This window comes from Mercenaria mercenaria, chromosome 14 (assembly GCF_021730395.1).
Source record: "Mercenaria mercenaria strain notata chromosome 14, MADL_Memer_1, whole genome shotgun sequence".
Lineage (NCBI taxonomy): Eukaryota > Metazoa > Mollusca > Bivalvia > Venerida > Veneridae > Mercenaria > Mercenaria mercenaria.
This window is the reverse complement of record NC_069374.1, coordinates 32,019,864-32,040,544: the sequence shown is the minus strand read 5'-3', so window position 1 is coordinate 32,040,544 and position 20,681 is coordinate 32,019,864. Positions and strand designations below refer to the sequence as shown.

The following is a 20,681-nucleotide window of genomic DNA, read 5'->3' as shown; positions in this document are numbered from 1 at the left end:
CTGTTAACTCTCACCATGTTCCAAACTTACAATAAAGTGTAAATAGAAGTCAAATGCTGTAATTGAATTGCAGCTGTTGAAACCAGTAAGATTAAAACTGGATAAAAATCTGATGTGTGTAGTCACAAAATTTGTTTTAAAACGGGTACGAAAAAATGTACAGTGTCGGATACACATACTTTTTATAATGCGATAGTGCAATACTGTCTCTGTTCCCTACACCGGTATAAGCCAGTAAATTAATCCGTTCGGCTGAGAGTCATGTAAAACAATCTGATCTCTATATCCACGCACGCAATTTTATCATTTATCTCAGTATTTCAGCTACTGATTGATACCAAAGGTAAAAAATCCAGGCCATTTTGTTTGGGAATATTACATAATTGACACCGCTTAAAGACCGGCTTATATTACAGCTCGGTTGTCACTTAGTTTAAGAATAAACACCATATATAAATGGGCAAATTAGTACCCTATCTCACAGTCACATTGTAGATAACAAGAGATTCAAGTGCGGACAGGTTAATGTCCTTGGAAGATCCAGACACCAAGAAATCTTGTAAGCCAGGAGGATTATTGTCAGATAGATACACCGTATCGTGATAGACTAACACTAACGTCAATGTGTTTCGACAGCCCGTAAATTGCCTAAATACAATCCAGGGTATCTACTTATTTAGTCATGGAGGATTTGCTGTAAACCTCTCAGAAAAATAGGTACTTAAAGTCGTTAAACATTCTTATGTAGCTGGAAAGTTCACAAGTGTAAAAAAATGTGTGAAATATTTCACCAACTATTGTCCAACAGTTCAGTTTGAGTGTCCAATTGAGCCGTTTACTGGTATGTATAAAGAAACTGTGCGCAGAAAACGTTTAAAAAATATCTTCTGAAACATCGTCCTGCTTCCATTTCTCACTTTTCCCGCAAGTGTCTTTAACACGATGACGCCCCTGTCCACAAGTCAAACAGAATTATTCAATATTTGCGAGAACGGCGGGTTGCTCAGCTACCAAAATAACCAGATTTAGCCCCTCGTGGGGTTTCCTAACTTCTGTTTTCAAATTTGAACACAAATCTTGGGTTGCCGCTTAACTCTGTCTGTCATTTTCCAGTATCTGGTTTACAGAGTTTAAAGCATTTTAAAAGCAAATTGAAGAGTATTCTTCTGGTGCTGACACTATTTATGTAAACTGACCTACCCCTAACAATTTGATATCTATATCTATATTTATCTCTTTTCGTACGTCTTTCCAAATTAAGACGAATTAAATGCCCGTTTACATTACTCCGATCTCGTATAGGAATGGTGTGTGTTGGACTATGTCCCTTTTTAGATCTAAATGGGAGCCATATTAAACTATAATAGTTTGTCCACCATATTTGCAATTAATTGAAGGTAAAACCACAGAAGGCATTAACATCATAACGCCAGTATACTGCTGCCCAAGTCACTTTAAAGGTAACTCATATAATTACTATAATTAAGATAAAAAAGTATTTCAACTGTTTAAGACAATATTGTTTATATTCGTTAACCAAAACTTCAGTTGGATGATTTTCAGTTTCCAATATTTCGCTACCAATATAACCAGAGTTAGCCCCTCGTGGGGTTTCCTAACTTCTAATTTCAAATTTGAACACAAATCTTGGGTTGCCGCTTAACTCTGCCTGTCATTTTCCAGTATCAGGGTTACAGAGTTAAAAGCATTTTAAAAGCAAAATGAAGAGTATTCTTCTGGTGTTGGCACTATTTATGAAAACCGACCTACCCCTAACAATTTGATATCTATATATTGTTTAATATATAAAATACGAATTTCTCCCTCTCCGTACGTCTGTCCAGATTTAGAAGAATTAAATGCCCTACCCATATTTAAAATCTCCTAACCGTATGTTATATTACTCTGAGCGCGTATAGGAATGTTGTGTGTTGAATTATGTCCCTTTTAAGATCTAAATGGGATCCCATAATAGCTCGCCATATTGCAATAGGATAATTCGCCCACCATATTTGCAATTATATGTAACGTAAAACTACAGAAGGCATTAACATCGTAACGCCCGGACACTGCTGCCCAGGTCACTTTAAAGGTAAGTCAAATGATAACTATAATCAATAAACAAAATCTATGTGATAAAAAAAGCAATTAAATTGTTTAAGACAATATTGTTTATATTCGTTTATCAAAACTTCAGTCGTTTTCCGACATGTATTTTTAGATTAATGATTTGTTTTTAGGTGTAAGTGCCATTAATGATTTTTTTAGGTGTAAGTGCCATTAAGGAACATGTTTAGTTTAGGCAAATTGCATTCAACCGTTTATTAACATAAAAAAGTATGCTATGTGTATGACCTGTTTTCTATTCAACCAAATTTTTGTGTGCAATCGTCCGTGCATGTTAATATACAAATATTGTATCGGAATCATCTGTACAGTAGTATATTCTTATATGGGATTATATTCTCACTCAATTTCCGTATGATAAAGGAGAGCGGTCGCTATTTTCCTTTTTAACTCTAGATAGCGTATCAATTACTGTGTATAACAAATTATGTTCTCCTTCATAAAATCTCGAGTACCTATGACACATTTGTTGAGTATCTAATTGTAAATTTAAACGAATGCTATGTATTAACCTTGGTCCGTATTTTTTAAGTGTATATGTTATTTATAAGCGATTATCCGATTTCAAAATTTTGAAATCGTCCCAGCCCTAGTTATGAGATAAAGTTTTTCTTGAACTGCATTATCATGATTATCAAATAACTACGTTTAGATGGTATTGCATTTATAACTTGTCTGACTCCGATTTTTTATGTGAATAATAGCAGTCTCGTGCAACACGTGGAAACAGAGTTATGAAAAGTATGGTGGGGAATTCAAAGGCACATTTTAAATAGCATAAAAGTGAGGATAATTGTATTTTTGTCCAGTTTTGATCATTGACATTCCTGTTGTGTATTAGTAAGTTTTGTGACTGAGATTTGAAAGTTATTTTGCACATATTCACATTGATTCGACCTCTAAACCAAATTCCATACCATATTTTAAAGATTTTTTAAGAAAATACATTTTCAAAGGTATGTTGAATACGTTTCGATATTAAAGTGCATTGTTTATCATGAATGCCAAGTTGAAATTAATAATGGAATCATTTCTAGACCCTTATTGCAAGCAACTCGACTTCTGTAAACAATATTCATTTCATGTATTAAGGGGAATATACCATTTTAGTTTTGGAATGTGGCCTTCCTTGACCACCATATCTTTTCATATGCACTACTTTGTAAACAAACTGAATACTGTATTTTATAGAAGTCGCAACTTGACCGCGATGGTTGACCTTAGGCTGAATATTCATATTGATTATTTCATTGTAAAAACAAGGGGTGCTTAGGGTACCCGTGTATATTTAAATTTATGAATGCAAAGAGATGAAGTATTTTACGTACACTCCTTTCAATATTAGGTTGTGCCTCATTATGCATTATAATACAAAGGTCAACCATCGGGGTCAAGTTGCGTCCACTATACTGTCCGTAGAATAAACAAACGTGTTTGTAAACATGGACGGATCCAAACGGAAGGGGAAGAAGCATTTTATAGTAATATTTCGATGGCAAAATACGATACATATCCGTAGCCTTGACCAACCTATAAACTGGGCCAGTCTATTTTATAAGTATAACAATACGGTTGACCCATTTAAACGAGTTGTAGCTTACGGTATGAAAAATGAAAATGAACTTCTTTCCCTTTTCCTTTAAATTAGAATCAGTAGGATATTAATTAATGTTTGGACAAAGTAAAGTGCTATTATTTTCACACAAAAAGTATTAATTGTTGACTTTGAATGTTCACAATGAGCCGTATGTGATTCAACAATAACTTTCTTATATGGGCTTTTATCTTTATTTAAGTGAGCAAGTGAGCTTTCATTCGTGTTCTAATAACAGTTATATCAGTATCCATTCATGTACCGAAACTTTGTACCTTTTTAAAGATAAATTTTATCATACCCCACCCACTTTTTTTTCTAATTTCAAAGTCTGCGTCCCTTTAAACAACTCGTGATTGCAGTGAGTCAATGTACCGTAAGAGGAAGTAATCGCTGCGGGGACTTAAGATAAATAAGTAGGCATTAGTAGACGAGTAGACACTGACAAAGCGCCTAGTACACATGTATTTCACAATGCAATTTTTGACACTCCTATCCACTTGTACTTCTTCCTGATTAACCACAACACTATCACTTTCGTTTTCTTTTGATATTTTTGAAGTATCATAGACGCACAGAGTAGTGCTAAAACTCTCCACTTTTCCTTAAATAGGCACTATAAGATGTAAGTTGATTTTGATTAACAACAGGAAATGACAATAACGATAACACTTAGTCTAGGAAGTGATAGAATTCGAAAATATCTACATGCTGTTATTAATTTGTAAACATAATACATGTATGTCCGTACAAAGATTAGATTATCTAATTACTTAGGTAGAGCATGAAAAATGACATTTAGAAATACACTAGAATCTAGTGTGCAAAATCTTTCTGAACAGACCGCTGCTAGAACTTAAGGAGTGCAGATCACAGTTGGAATTAGAAGATAGTATTCTTATTTGCAGCATATAGGCAATGCTCTCATTGATAGTCCAAATTACGCAACATGGCAGGTAGATGTTTAGGCGACGCGCATGCGCATGTTAATCGAACGTTTTAAAGTAAGAGAGTATCACTGTTTATAGCAAACCGTATGTCGTCATACACACACGAGCATTTATAAAATGACCGTGGAATTTTGGCAAACACCAACTTACATTCATAAATTAATGAAGCAAACAGCACGGCAACATACTGTCAACAGCGCTTTAGTCTTCAATTTGCAGATGACCAAGAATTGCTTAAAAGACAGAGAAGGTCGAAGGCAAAAACAATTATTGAATTGACGATAACGCTAATCTATGATGAATCGAAACAAATTACTTATGGTGCGAACACGGGGATAAAGCACGGGGGTTGATAGTGCTCGAACAACTTATTATGACTTAGGTATTATTTATTAGAACAATTGAATGTTCATTACAAATTTAAAATAAGTGCAAATGGTCGACGACATCATTTTGAAATCAACGCACCGTTAGCGTTGCCGAAATTACATGTCTGGTAGTATCATAAGTATGGTCCTATTTACGTCAAATTTGCAGTGAAGTGTGAAGAAAAGTTGTGAATCATGATAATGTATTTATTATTTAGTTTTAAAATATAGAAAAGCTAGAAATAAAGTCTGCGTTATTTTGGAACATTCCTCGTATACAATACAAATATACATTAATTTTCTGGGAAAAGAAAAATGTTGACATATAAATATTCATAAAATTCAAATATACAAACCACTCACACGATACAGAAAATAATGATGAATAATTTCTACTATCACTGTGTTTCATAATGGGTGCCTTTTCTAGATTGGGATTCAACCTACTGTCTTCAAGTCTTGTTAAAACATTCGTCTGTGTCAGTGCCTCACAAATAAACACCGGAAGCGCGTTATGAGTCGATCCAGACTAGCTAACATTTATTTGTATCTGCTGCTTGGACTCGAACCAAAGAAAACAAAGAGGCTTTGCATAAAACGGTTATTTCATAACCGATACTCTTTGTGTGATTAGGATGTGTTTTATGGCCGTCGACTCAAACCACACCTGGGTTGTAGAAATAGCCATACAGCTTGCTTGCAGAAGGTCGATGAATCTACTCCGATACCTGCCCATGCCTGAAATAATTTGCTCCGAGGGGCATCTTCAATCTCCCTCTACCACGAAAAGCTGTAAAGTAGCAATGTGACCTATAACTGTGTCGGTGTGGCGTTAAACTCAACAGAAGTTACTGTTGGAGACTAAAACCCAACGAATTAATACGTGTACTCATGTTAACATATAGTGGACAGATGTAATGCACTGCTCAATAAGTACTATTCAATAACTATGATTGATATACATTTAGAAAATGAAATTTCAACATAATCATATTGTACTTCAGTTTAACATTATGCAACGTTACTTTAAATGTGCAAACGTTTCCTTCAATAGATTAGGTTATTAATGAACTGTCATAAAAAAAATCTGCCACAAAATGATGGGGATGGGGCTCCAAAAATAGTAGTACATGTCATGCTGAACTCATCCATAAAAATAACTGGTTTGACCATCATACTAGTGGAAATCATGTAAAGTTAACGTGGGGGGGGGGGGGGGGATTTTGATTTCCCGTTCTTTATCTTTATGACTCAGTTTATGTTGGCAACGTACTCAGATTTTCTCCTTCATTTTTCCTTTATCAACTGAGTTGAACTCACTCTGTTGTACTCCACTTAGTGCAATCCTCTGGTGATTAGTTATATGAACTTTTATGGACATTCACTGCCTTTTTATATTGGAAATTCTTCAAAAGAGCCACTCACATATACATGTTTTTGACATTTGGGCATGTTCAAGATTTGCATGTCACGAGAAACATTGTTTTCTTAAAAGGAACGCTTTTTCACGGTGTGAATCAAGTAAATCTTTTTCCATCCTTTTTACACTGTACTTGACAACAGGAAATGATGTATATAAAAAGTCATGTCCTGTTTTTGACATCATTTTCTGTGAACCAGTACTATTCATTGGCATTTCTTTATGTTCTTTGTACAAAGTTTTATTGTTTTGATTCAAAATTTTAGTATATTATTGAACTTTAAAGCAGGTCCTTATTTCTTATTGAACACTTTGTGCATGTTAGACACCCTGTTCTATCCGGCCTGTTAATGAAGTCTTTTAATTTGCTGAACCTCTCATCAGTTTTCTTTATTGTTGTTTCTTTTGTCATTGTAGACTGGAAAGAGACCTGGGCAGCACGAGGTAATAAATAGCTATTGTATAACCCATTCCTTTTTGAGTTTGGACAATGCCGCACGATCCGTATCTGTCCAACCCTAGATATAAAAATTGGGTTAAAGGCGGCCTTGCCACAAAGTTCCTCAGAGAAGGTATTGTTGACCTGGTTGACTGGACAACGAAACGGCAGCACTATGATATGCTTGCCGACATTAAAAAGGTGTATGGTGAAAGAGCTGTTGCTGGCTATACATCCTGCTCTTTAAAGACATTGATGCCAATACACACTAAAACTAGCCAAGGAACATGTTCACTAGGCCAAAAACACCACTGCAACTGCCTAAATCCCAAGGGCAAGCAGTTATGTCCGACGAAATTTTGTAGCGCCATGTACGACAAAATAATTGCTCAGCATCGCTTTGGTACTCCAAGCTGGAAAAACACAGACATAAGTCAATGGCATAATAACCACTGGCAAATAGCTAAATGCAACATACCTGCAGGAGAGAGTGTTGGGAAAATGTCAGCCTATGACACAGATTATTCTGGCCTGATCAATGTGATGGTGAACGACCTTGAGATGCAAACGGAACTATCCTATGTTGTAGATCCACCCCATGACGTAATTTCCAAGGTAACTCGTTATATTATCATACTGATGTTGGAAATATATTATGTTAAGAATTGGAGAAAATGAATAATTTATTTCGTTTGTTTTCTTTTAATTAGAGTGACGACGGCAGTATTTAGGTCATACTACGACTTTTTCAACTTTCTATGTTTGAAGAAGACTCCTGTTACCGCCCTGGACATTGTTTCAGGCATGACCGAGTACCATGGCAGAACCAACGACGTTTTGTTAGTCAGCTGTATAGTTTCTTTACATGAATTCTACACGCCATGCAAGATTTTGAACCCACAGCGATGACTGGGCATGTGACTTACCCACTCAACAACGGAGGAATTGTATGAAGTTGAATGTGTCTTTCATTACAGACCTTTCATTACAGATACAACTATCTACCAAAATAGGGGCCTACCTGGCCGAGTGGTTAAGGACGTTGACTTCAAATCACTTGCCCCTCACTGATATGGGTTCGAGACTCACTCGGTTCGAGACTCACTCAGGGCGTTTAATTCTTCATTTGAGGATGCCATCCAGCTGGATTACGGAATGTCGGTGGGTCTACCTAGGTGCCCACTCGTGGTGGAATAATTTATGGAGGGACACCTGGGGTCTTCCTCCACCATCAAAGCTGGAAAGTCGCTATATGACCTATAATTGTGTCGGCGCGGCGTAAAACCCAACAAAACCAAAAACGAACTAAATTTACCAAAATGTTTTACTATTCATAATGTTTACGCGAGGCATTTAGAATTTTGGATATTTACACACCAGATGCGATATGTTGGTACAAATGTACGTATTATTTCAGGCAAGGAAAGCAAGAAATGATATATTTCACTCCACAGACCTGGAACTTGATGATCATACAGTAAGGATGTACTTAAATGACATGATAAGTATACTTGACGACCGCATTTGTATTCGTTCAGAAGCACAAACAGCAAAGACAAAGCTCGAACAGGTATTTCATATGTTTTCAGGATGATGGATAACGATTTTATTCGTTCACAAAAAGGAAATGTTTCTGACACGTTATATAGATAGAAAGAAAATGCAGTAGCTTTTAAGGATTAATAATGTATTCAGAAATATATTAGCAGCGAATCAATTGTTATATGGTAAGTAGACATGACGTGACTGTGTATTAGTGGCTTTACTTTAATTAAATCAATATGAAAATTGTAAGAAAATGACTGGTTATGTTCTGAAAAATAAATATTAAATTTGAAGATATTCCACTTAATCTAAATTATATTAGCTAGTAGGTAAATAATCTGACACATACATGAACATACACAATATATGTCAGTAAATGAGTAAATCAGTTGTCATGTAAATTTTAATATCCTCCAAATAAAAGTTTTATATCCTTGTAATGCTTAAAAATGTTGTGATAAATATATGACTTATTCGTCATCATGTTGTTATTTACTAAAACTTTAATTAATAAAAGTTTGTTCAAAAGTTTCAAATTAGTGATGTTAATACACCTTGGCCTTTTTGCATTATTAACTTTTATTTTAATATTTGTTACCTTGTTCATTTAGCTCAGAGACGACACACTTGAAATTACTATAGCTGACGAGATGGAGATGAGAAAGGCATCGTTAAAAGCAATGAGAGAAAAGGAATGTGAGATACTTGAAAATTTGGAAGCTAGGAAAAACGAAATTATATCTGATTTGAACTTGTGTGTTTTGCAAAATATCAACGATCAGTGTGCTTCCCTAAGCACTCGAGAAGAATATGAAGAGCTGAAGTCTCTCATTGAAAGCATAGACACTAAAATCAATTCAGTTAAAGACGGTTTGTCGGTGCCTAGTACACACGATGGTGACGATCAAGATACTTTGATAAAAACAATCCAGAGTCAGGTCGATACTCTCAATGATAAAGTAGTTACAATGGAAGACTTTCAAAGCCAAAATAAATCTATTAATGACCAACTTCGCATACTGTCTGACCAACTTGAAGAGTTACGAAAACCACTTAAAGGTTCTTCGGATACAACAGAGACGTCACAGCAGTCAACAGAATGGATCGAATGCTTGGGAAATACAGCAAAGACCGCCGCGCAATTAAATCAGGAATTAAGGAAGTACGTCAGGTAAAACACAGAAGTCTTTGGATTACACGTCAGATACACTTGTATTTTGATATGGCGATAAAGAAGATATCAATAACTTTCGAAAAAATCTGGTCTGTGGTTTCAGCTTTGTTTTATTACCTTAATGCACAGAAAATATATGGATTTTCTTTTACATAAAACATATTCAAATATTAGTAATACCTTACGGTTTCAATCCTATCGGTAATATAAAAAAGATCGTTTTTGACCATCCGTAATATCTTCATAGCAGAGATAAACGAATATTTGCAAAACATTTCCTTCCATATGTTTGTAGGAATTATACAACTTCAAAAGAGACATATCAGTACGTAACCGGACACAGGAGGAACATGAAAAGCAGCTCACATTTCTTTCAAAGAGAAAGTATCAATTTGCTATAAACATATTATGGTAAATTGAATAGTTGCTGTTCCTCAGTTTTAAGATTAAGCCTGCTGGTGGCAAGTGAATTTGCCTTGGCGACCAGTGCAGTCCAAGAACAATCTGCACATCTACAAGTAAACAGAACTATAGATGGAGACTTATATACAAAGTGGATTTTTATCATGTAATTTGTTACAAAAATTAGAAACTACTAATGATACTTTACAATGATTTGCAACAATTTTTTTCAGATTTACAATCGGACTTGATAGAAATGTACCTGAAATATAAAACCAAAGCATCTGTCTTACCCACCATGCCCGAAGAAGAGACCGATGTCACAAATATATACGAAAAACCTGACATGGTAGTAGCTGACAGCACTCAATCTCATTCCATGAAAATTATATCGGCTATAAATAAAGGTTTTCAAAATATGAAGTCATATAAAGAGATGTTTCCCCAATATGACAGAAGAAATATTTATATAAGTGGAGATGCAGGAATGGGAAAAAGCACATTTTGCAAACATTTAATCCAACAATGGTGCGAGGTACATATGAAAAACAAGGAACCATCGGTACACATTTTTGAAAATCGAGAAGTCCTGAAAGCCTTTGAATATTTGTTCTACGTGTCTTTATGTCATATGACGCATGAGTATCATGTTCATCAGATGGTCAAAACACATTTGTTAACAAGCTCTTGGAATAAAGAACTATTTGATACAATAGTCGAGACAGAATCAGAACGATGTCTGATTATTTTAGATGGACTTGATGAATGGAATCCAAAGGGCGTTGATGTAGACAAATGCTTGCGAAGAAGCAAAATTCCTCAAAGAGATTTACTGAAGAAATATACGATTCTTACAACAACGCGGCCTTGGAAAATGGAAGAAGCAAGGCTTAAAACAACAGAAATTGATATTCATGCGAAAGTCCATGGCTTGACCGACAGATCATCAAACCAGTTCATAGGAAATGTTGTACACTACCTCAATGTGAAGTTTGGTCGGTTCAAAAATGATTCGGATTTTCTAAAATTGCTTACTTTCCAAGGATTATCCGATATGAAATCAGTTCCCGTCGTACTCCTGCAACTTATTTGTCTGTGGCATGATGACAAACCTCTTGGAAATTCGCTCTGTGACACATACAGCAATATGATAGATCTATTTTTTGAAGTTGCAAAGTTTGAGCTAAATGTACAGGAAACTTGCTCACAACAATTACCACAATGCTTCCACAACAACAGAAATTGCCAGAGAAATAAAGACTTAATATTCAAGTTGGCGAAATTTTCATACAAAACACTTTTCTCGGAGAGTCCCGAGTCTACTTTGGTGTTTGATAGGTCAGTGGCACATGACTGTGGCATGACATCAGAAGATATTGACATGGGTTTGAAAATCGGACTTCTGACGGAGAGTAAAATTTCTGGAATCTCCGCCTCAGAAAGACTCACGAGCCTATCATTTTTGCATCAAACATTCCAAGAATTTTTAGCAGCTGTTTTAATTTCTACTTCGTGCGCGTTGTTTTCAGACCGGGCACAGAAGGGCGTTATCAACACCCATTACGATGACAGTTATTCAGGTATTGAAAAGCAGGTTTTCAAGACTTGCAATTCTGTTACAGATATTCTAGAGATGAAGAATATTTTCTTATTTGTTTCTGGCATGAATCCTCCAGTGGCAAAACAACTATCGAGGCGCATTCAGATGATTGTTGATGAAGACGCAGATGTCAAACGATACAGGGAAGATTTCCGTAGAGGTGAACTAAAACAATCTCCGCATAAAAACGTGTTTTCTGAATTGAAACAGATTTGCAACCTCATAACATGCTGCATCGAGGAAATATTGAATGCAAGAGGCTACATGCCCGTAGAAACCGGTTCTTGCATGTACCTATCTGACTTGATGTGCGACAACGAAGACAGCTTGCAGCCTAGAGGGAGGGAACCACAGCTAAGTAGTCTTTTGTGTATTGACAAAGAACATGTTAAGTCAATTTATATAAAAGGCAACTGCGATGTACTAGAAACCCTAGTTGATTTTGTCTCAACATGCGCTTCACTGAACAAACTTGAGATACAGGATCTTGTCTACGACAGAGATCTGGCAAAAATGAAATTTGCAAGCTGGTTATTAAAACTAGGACACGACGTGATGAAACTCTCGAAGAATTCTCTAGTATATTCAGCATGGGAACTTGGTATGAATGGCAACTCCCTACAAATGCTGTTTGAGGAAGAAGAAAGCAAGTCAAGTACAATGAAAGTAGTTCTAGAAATTTTCCATATTCCGCATCACCATTCGGACTTGGAGAATGTATTAGAGGCATTACCTCTTCTGACGGAAATCAAACTTGTTGATACTTACTGCATTGATCACAAGCTTGGAACCTGTCCATTGCACATACAGATGTCGGACCACCTAACACTACAAACGCTGGTTTTGGAACATTTATTGTTGAAGGGGATTGATATTCCAACATCGCTTTTGGATCTACAGTACATAAGTTTGAACAATTTTGAGTTTAGCCATGATGACCTGGAAAAGATAGTTTCACGTTTAGAAAACGCTGAACAATTGAAAGAAATACATCTACAACGCATAGCTTGTGCTGACCATGGTGTTGGGAAGTGTACATTTCTACTTCATTTGACGAGACACGAGGGTCTACAACATGTTGACTTGCAATACGTTCCCTTTCAGGTTATTGTGAATCAGCCATCATTGAAATATTGTTGTAGCAGAGAATCAAATGTTGAAGCCGAATTCTTAGAAGGACTCGCTAATTGCCATTCTTTACAGATGTTAACTCTTTCACAATCAAGAATGGCTCCTTTGAGTCCACACACAGCTAAAGCTATGACTGAAGTCATACTTGATTTCAGTCAGCTTCAGGAACTCAAACTTTTGTCCATAAACTTTGGCAACGAATCACCAAGACTAAGCAATGGAATGAAGAAACTGACATATGTCATGTTACGAAAGTGTACACTGACAGAAGAATCATTTCAACAATTTCTAGCAAGTGCTCCAAAAGTGAAGCATAAACTAAAAATCAGCGTACTTTGTACACACATAGAAGAAAAAGAACCACTGCAAGATAGGGAAAGAATCTACAAAGTTTACTCAAAACAGGCTGGTCTCGTCTGCAAAAGTGGTGCCGTTTTCGATTCATACATCAGTTTTAGGTTTGAAAATTGAAAAGACTCAATGCGGAAATCACTTTGAATTAAACTAACAAAAAAAGAGGGAAAGAATCATTATAATTCTTTTCACATATATTTCTAAGCATGCAGATAAGAGATTAATGAACGTTGAATAGATTTAAACCGTCGTCAGATGTATATAATAACGCTGTGTAGCTTATAACAAAATAGATACTTATTGACTCACGTATTGTGCACATTATACATTCTTAAGTGTTGTATTTGCTAAATTGTTGCGTGCTTGGTATAGGCGTGTTTCATGAGTATGCAAGAGGTTGAAAGATGTGCATATTAACTACATATACTTGTCTGAATGATTGTTGCTGCTCTCTTTCAATATGGCTTTTTCTGTTGAACGTTTATCTTAAAAAAGTTTGCTGTTTCTTCTAAGGCAGCTGATATAGGACAAAAAATATTTCATGTGCCACTGCCTGACACTTATTCAATGCTGAAGGACAATAACGCATTAAACCTATTTGTTGAAATTGAAAATTTATTATTTTATTGAGAAAATAAAATTCATTATTTAGTTGGTTTAACAACATTTGATTGTATCAGCAGAGCTTTAGAATTTGTAACATTTCAATGAAATTTTAATTTCTTATATTTGCTGCATCTATTTATCAAATTTGAATGCAATTATTACGACAATTTGCAAATTAAACTGATTTTAATATATCCAGTGAAAACTGAACCACCATAGCAGATAATGTTTGGGCATTTTAATACTGCTTCAATGGTACTTATGTCACAACTTAGCTTGTAAGAGTGATTTGATAATGTCATACAATGCACAAATAATAATCTAAATTCAGAATGTAGAATCCTTTTTTTTCTAACTTAAGTGTTTTTTTTTTTTTCATAATCTGTGAACTTGAAGAGCATTAGTTTCTAAGTCAAACAAGAGAAGAAAAAAGACAGTCAATGAACTCGTTTTAATTTTCTAGGGCATTTTCTTCATCCACTGTAAGCATTTCTGAAAATTGAAAAAAAATGGTGGTACTTTATAAAATATATAATATCTCACTTAATGCTATATGGATTTCAAGTCTTACAGGTTACTATGAATACAAGGTGATATCAGTATTACATAAGCATAAATGACACTAACAAATCTCTGTCATTTTTACATGTTGACATAATTACCCCACCCACTTTATTTTCAATGGGAAAAACGTATTTAAATCTACAAAAAAATCTGACGTTAAGATTTTAAAAATATTTTGCAGCTTTAATGATACACAAATATTTTTCAAAATGGAAAGAAGTAAAGTTTGGGTCACCGTGCATCTAAGATATTTATTTAGAAAAAAATCTTTGAAAAAAAACAATGATTTTGATATTTTAGTTCTTTTTGTTTTAATTTATATTTCCTTGGTAATATAAAGTGCTATGTTGAAACTTTTTATTTCAATTGTAGCTGATTATTATATATATCAGTCAGAAAAATATCAGAACCAAACCTGATCTACTTTAATAGATATTTAAAGTTACTGACCCTTACCCGATTGTAAATCTTCCATCAATTTTAGGCCAATGCCAGTCAAATATAAAGGTGAACTTGTTTTTAGCAGAAGTAGAAAATTGTTGGTTAAATGGTCCATAATAAGACATATTTTAATAATTTGGCATTATTTTTGGTAAAATATTTGTAAGAAAGAAATATTCGAAGAAACATTTTTTCAAGATAGCGGAATTATCCTGAAAAAAAGCACGCTGGTACATCCTTAAATTCGTTTAAATTGTATTTATAATTCATAAGCTCTGCACACGCTTTTCGAAACATATTTATCTGCAAAAAGTAGATTTCTCGCATATGTTTCGGTCAATTATTTAGTATCTTAGAATTCAACAAAAGTTTAATTGCTTTCGGTTGAAAAATCATGTATCTAATAGTGTTATATGTTTAAGCGCATACTTCTTGACTTTTATGAATGACATGCTGTCATATGTATTATTTTAGATATAGAATATATTTCGAAAACGGATATTTTGTGTATTGTCTTTCCCAAGCTATTTTTATCCTTACCTCTTCCTGACTGGATCAGTTTTGTCTTCGAATGACATCACTGTAATGGGAATTCTTTGAACTGGAATGTAATTGTAACGAAGTCATTGTAAAAATGGAAAGTCAATGTTATGGAAAGTCATTCTGATAGAAAAAAACACATTGTAATGGAAAGCCATTGTAATGAAAATGTATTGTAATGGAAAGTGGAAAGTCAATGAAATGGAAAGACATAGTAATAGAAAAACATGTTATGGAAGGCCATTGTAATGGTAAGTCATAGTTGTATATTTCGATACATGGTTTTTCAACATTTTTAAAAAATACTTGGAGAAAATGTCTCCTAGTACATAACATTCCTTTATTATAAAAAGATTATAGCAAAGTCGAAAATCCGATATAGCTAAAGGAACAATACATCTTTTAAGTCACATGCCAGAAGACCATTTTAAATTAAAGCCGCTTCAAGCTAATACAGAATCATCAAAATATTAATACGGAGAATTCTAAATATAATACAATGTATTTCTCTGCTGAAACGTTTGATACATGTTTTGCAGTTTTCTTGTGTAACTGTGTCTTTATGATAGCTCCAAATTTGACCGAAATCTCTGCATTGACAACATAGGAAGAAAACAATCAGGTAATTCTACATATACAAGAGGGCCATGATGGCCCTGTATCGCTCATCTGAGTAGCATTGCTCAAAATGATATGATCAAGTTTTGACATAGAGCACATAGGCATACACATTTAATATCAGGATAAACATTTTCTAGTCAGGGCCAATTTTCATACCAAGTTTGAGGGTCCTAGCCTCAAATGCTGCATTTTTGTACTAACATGACTATTCCTTACCCTGGAAGACTTAAAAAACATTTAAAACCAATCTCATTACATGCTGCTGAGATATATTTGTTTACATAAAATAAAGGGAGGTAATTTGTCATAAATTCGGTCAAAAGTTATCTACCCTGATTGTCCGAGTCTATCTGATGGCACAAATGACATTTCAAATCAGAATCTTCATTGGTAACCGAGATACACCCATTTTAATTTGAAACGAAGGGAGGTAATTTGATATAAAATCAGTTCATAGCTATCTACCCTGATTGCCTCAGTCAAACTAAAGACAATAATGAAATTTCAAATGAGGTCATTAAAAATTTACTGAGATAAATCCATTTTTATTAAAATCAGGGGAGGTAATCATGCATTGGTATATTCATGTAGAAGATACAGAGTACAAGCTACAACAATATATTAGTAAAGTATTCATATCGATAAATGTTCAATCAAGAGTTATCTAATATGACTACTTCTTACCATGGAAGACATAAATAACGTTTCAAACCAATCTCATTAGAAGCTGCTAAGGTGTATTCATTTAGATAAAAAATAAAGGGAGGTTATTTGGCATAAATTCAGTCAATATGTATCTTCACTGATTGTCCAAGTCCGATTGTTGACATAAATGAAATTTCAGAGCAGTATCTTCATTAGTTACGGAGATATACCCATTTTAATTTGAAATAAAGGGAGGTAATTTGACACAAAATCAGTCCATAGATATCTACCCAGATTGTCTCAGTACAACTAATGACAATAATGAAATTTCAAATAAGTCCTATAAGTACTTACTGATATAAATCCATTTTGATTACAATCAGGGAGGTAATCAGATATAAACAACTCTGGAACCTATGATGGATGTGACAGATTCGTCATGGTATCCAAGATTTATTGTTGTTATCTTCATTTTGAAAGTTTGTATCAAATCAAACCATAAATGAAGTCTCTATATGGCTGCAAAAGCCAAATAGCAAATTTTGGACCTTTAAGGGGCCATAACTCTGGAATCCATGATGGAATCTGGCCAATTCAAGAAAGGAAGCAAGATCTTGTGGTGACACAAGTTGTGTGTAAGTCTGGTTAAAATCAAATAATAAATGAAGCTTCCATTGTGCAGACAAATTCAAAATAGCTATTTTTGGCCCTTTCAGGGGCCATAACACTGGAACCCATTATGAGATCTAGCCGGTTCAAGAAAGGAACTGAGATCTTATGGTGACACAAGTTTTGTGCAAGTTTGATTAAATTCAAATCAAAAATAAGCAGACAAGGTCAAAATAGCTAATTTTGGCCCTTTCAGGGGCCATAACTCTGGAACCCATAACGGAATCTGGCCATTTCAAGACAGGAACCAATATTTTACGTTGATACAAGTTTGGTAAAAATCAAATCATAAATAAAGGTGCTATTGTGCAGACAAGGTAAAAAAAGCTAATTTTGCCATAACTCTGGAACCCATAATGGGATCTGGCCAGTTTAAGAAAGGAACCGAGATCTTATGGTGATACAAGCTGTGTGCAAGTTTGGTTAAAATAAAATCATAAATGAAACCACTATCGTGCAGAAAAGAAATTGTGGACGGACGACGGACGAAGGGCGATCACAAAAGCTCACCCTGTCACTACGTGACAGGTGAGTTAAAAAAATTCACCTAATACCTTTGTTCGAAAAAAAGATTTTTTAAAGTTTTCTTGATGTGAAAACATCAACATATTATCTACATTAGCCAAATTGGTTTCATTGAAAATTATGACAGTAATGTTGCTTTAACCACAAAAATAACAATAAGGTCATAAAGACCCTATATCGCCCACCTGTTAATTTTGGCCTAAGAATCATCAAGATAAACATTCTGACCAAATTTAATGAAGATAGGATCATAAATGTGGTTTCTAGGGTGTTAACAAGCTTTTCCTTTGATCTGAACTGGTGGCCTAGTATTTTGACCCCACATGACCCAGTTTCAAACTTGGCCTAGGAATCATCTAGATAAACATTCTTACTAAGTTTCATGAAGATAGGATCATAAATATGGCCTTTAGAGTGTTAACAAGCTTTTCCTTTAATTTGAGCGGGTGATCTAGTTTTTGATCCCATATAACCCAGTTCCGAACTTGTTCTAGAAATAATCAAGATAAACATTCTGACCAAGTTTCATAAAGACAGGGTCATAAATGTGGCCTAGCTTTTCCTATTTGACCGGGTGGCTTAGTTTTTTACTCAAATGACCCAGTTTTGAACTTGGCATAGGAATCATCAAGAAAAACATTCTGACCAAATTTCATGAAGATATGATCATAAATGTGGCCTCTAGGATGTTAACAAGCTTTTCCTTTGAATTGACATGGTGACCTAGTTTTTGACCACACATGACCCAGTTTCGAACTTGGCCTAGAGATTACCAAGATTAACATTCTGTGCAAGTTTGTATCATATCAAAGCATAAATGAAACCTCTATATGGCTGAAAGGGACAAAATAGAAATATTTACTCTAGAACCCATGATGGAACCTAGCCGGTTTTTGAAAGGACCCGAGATCTTATTGTGACTTCAATTATGTGCAAGTGTGGTTAAAATCGAATGTAAAATGTCACTTCTATCGTGTTCACATGGTAAACATTAGCTATGTTCGACTGTTTCAGGGGCTTTATCTCCGGAACCTATGATTAGATCTGACGGATTCATCATTGAATCCAACATCTATTGTTGTTAAAGCTATTTTGCAAGATTGAATCAAATAAAACCATAAACTAGAGCTGTCACAGGAGTGACGAACTATACCTCCACAATACGGCCTTGTCACTGAAGTAAGCCAATGTCAAATGGAAACTGAAAATCAATTGGGATCATCTGCTGGTCATGATCAACCTCCCTTTAAAGTTTCGTGAACCTAGGCCCAAGCGTTTTCAAGTTATCGTCCGGAAACGGTTTAATTGTTCCGGGTCACTGTGACCTAGAACTTTGACCCACTGACCTCAAAATCAAAAGGTGTCATCTGCTGGTCATGATCAACCTCCCTTTTAAGTTTCGTGAACTTACGCCCAAGCATCCTCAAGTTATCGTCCCGAAACGGTTTAACTGTTGCGGGTCACTGTGACCTTGACTTTTGACCTACTGACCTCAAAGTCGAACTTGACCTGTATTTTATGATGTTACACCTGTGTAGTAAAATTTATGATCCTTGGCTCAGGCGTTCTCAAGTTACCATCCGGAAACCGTTTAACTGTTCCGGGTCACTGGGATCTTGACCTTTGACCTACTGTTATCAAAGTCGAAACTGACCTGTATTTTATGATGTTACACCTGTGTACCAAAATTTATGATCCTTGGCACAAGCGTTCTCAAGTTACCATCTAGAAACCTTTTAACTGTTACAGGTTGGGTCATTGTGACCTTGACCTATAACCTACTGACCTCAAAGTCGAACTTGGCCTTTATTATATGATGTTACACCTGTGTACCAAAACTTATTTAAATCTGTCAAGCCTTTCATGGGTTACTAGTATTCTCCGGAAACTGTTTAACTGTTCCGGGTCATTGTGACCTTGACCTTTGACCTACTAACTTCAAAGTCGAACTTGACCTGTATTTTATGATGTTTAGTTACACCTGTGTACCAAACATTATTTAAATCTGTCAAGCCCTTCATGAGTTATTGTCCGGAAACCATGAAAACCAACGGACCAACCGATAAACAGACCGACCAACCTATATACCCCCAAAACTTCGTTTGTTAGGGTATAATGAAGTCTCTATATGGCTGCAAAAGTAGCAAATGTTTTGAAAGGAACTGAGATATTATGCCAATACAAATTGTGTACAAGTTTGATTAGAATTGATTGCAAAATGTGGTTTCTATCGTGTTCAAAAGCCAAAATAGCAAATTTTGACCCTTTAAGAGGCCATAACTCTGAAACCCATGATGGGATCTGGCCAGTTGAGGTGAGCTAAAACACCATAGTTACTACAACGCCGCTTAGTGATCACGTGCCACTGGTCATGCATTTGCTGATCATATTCGGTCGTTCATTTCAATTGACTTCAACTGAACTCGGTTATTAAATTTATTTTGTTGGGTTTAACGTCGCACCGACACACTTATTGGTCATATGGTGCCTTTCCAGCTTTGATGGTGAAGGAAGACCCCAGGTGCCCCTCCTTGCATTATTTCATCACGAGCGGGCATCTGGGTAGAACCACCGACCTTCCGTAAGCCAGCTGGATGGCTTCCTCACATGAAGAATTCAATGCCCAGAGTGAGGCTCGAACCCACATCGGTGAGGGGCAAGTGATTTGAAGACAGCGACCTTAACCACTCGGCCACGGAGACCCCCCCCCCACACCCAGTTATTAAAGGAACAGTGTTTCTCCATTTAAGGTTAATAATCAGAATATAGATTATTACTTTTGACCTACTTACACAAAAATAGGGCCATTCTATGACCACGCACAATCTCCTTTAAAGTTTGGTTACTGTTTGCCTAAGCTTTCTACAGTCACTGATGAGTTTTCACTCTCAATGTTACTTTGGTGTACTGACTCTCAAAGCAATATGGTTCATCTACTGACCATAGGCAAGTTAGCAATGTAGGTC

At 35.4% G+C, this 20,681-nt stretch overlaps 1 protein-coding gene across 3 annotated transcripts; it reads left to right on the top strand.

Moving 5' to 3' along the window:
- Positions 1-1,953: 1,953 nt before the first annotated feature.
- Positions 1,954-15,214, top strand: LOC123527180 (uncharacterized). Of its 3 annotated transcripts, XM_053523180.1 has the most exons (6): positions 1,954-2,092; positions 6,877-7,513; positions 8,316-8,468; positions 9,055-9,614; positions 9,913-10,001; positions 10,251-10,420. In XM_053523180.1, the coding sequence occupies exons 2-6, from the start codon at positions 6,950-6,952 to the stop codon at positions 10,268-10,270; spliced, it is 1,386 nt and encodes a 461-aa protein (XP_053379155.1). In that variant the 5' UTR covers positions 1,954-2,092; positions 6,877-6,949; the 3' UTR covers positions 10,271-10,420. The 3 variants fall into 3 exon arrangements, with proteins under 3 accessions (XP_053379155.1, XP_053379156.1, XP_045162433.2); XM_053523181.1 differs by lacking the exon at positions 9,913-10,001 and having other exon boundaries at positions 10,253-10,441; XM_045306498.2 differs by lacking the exons at positions 1,954-2,092; positions 6,877-7,513; positions 8,316-8,468 and having other exon boundaries at positions 9,398-9,614; positions 10,251-15,214.
- The last annotated feature ends 5,467 nt before the right edge of the window (positions 15,215-20,681 follow it).

Excerpts from the sequence above, each read along its gene's own strand:
- LOC123527180 (XM_045306498.2), top strand. The coding sequence starts at position 9,543 with ATGGATCGAATGCTTGGGAAATACAGCAAAGACCGCCGCGCAATTAAA. Across the intron at positions 9,615-9,912 it reads GAATTAAGGAAGTACGTCAG|GAATTATACAACTTCAAAAG; the intron begins GTAAAACACAGA and ends ATATGTTTGTAG. Across the intron at positions 10,002-10,250 it reads ACATTTCTTTCAAAGAGAAA|AGATTTACAATCGGACTTGA; the intron begins GTATCAATTTGC and ends ACAATTTTTTTC.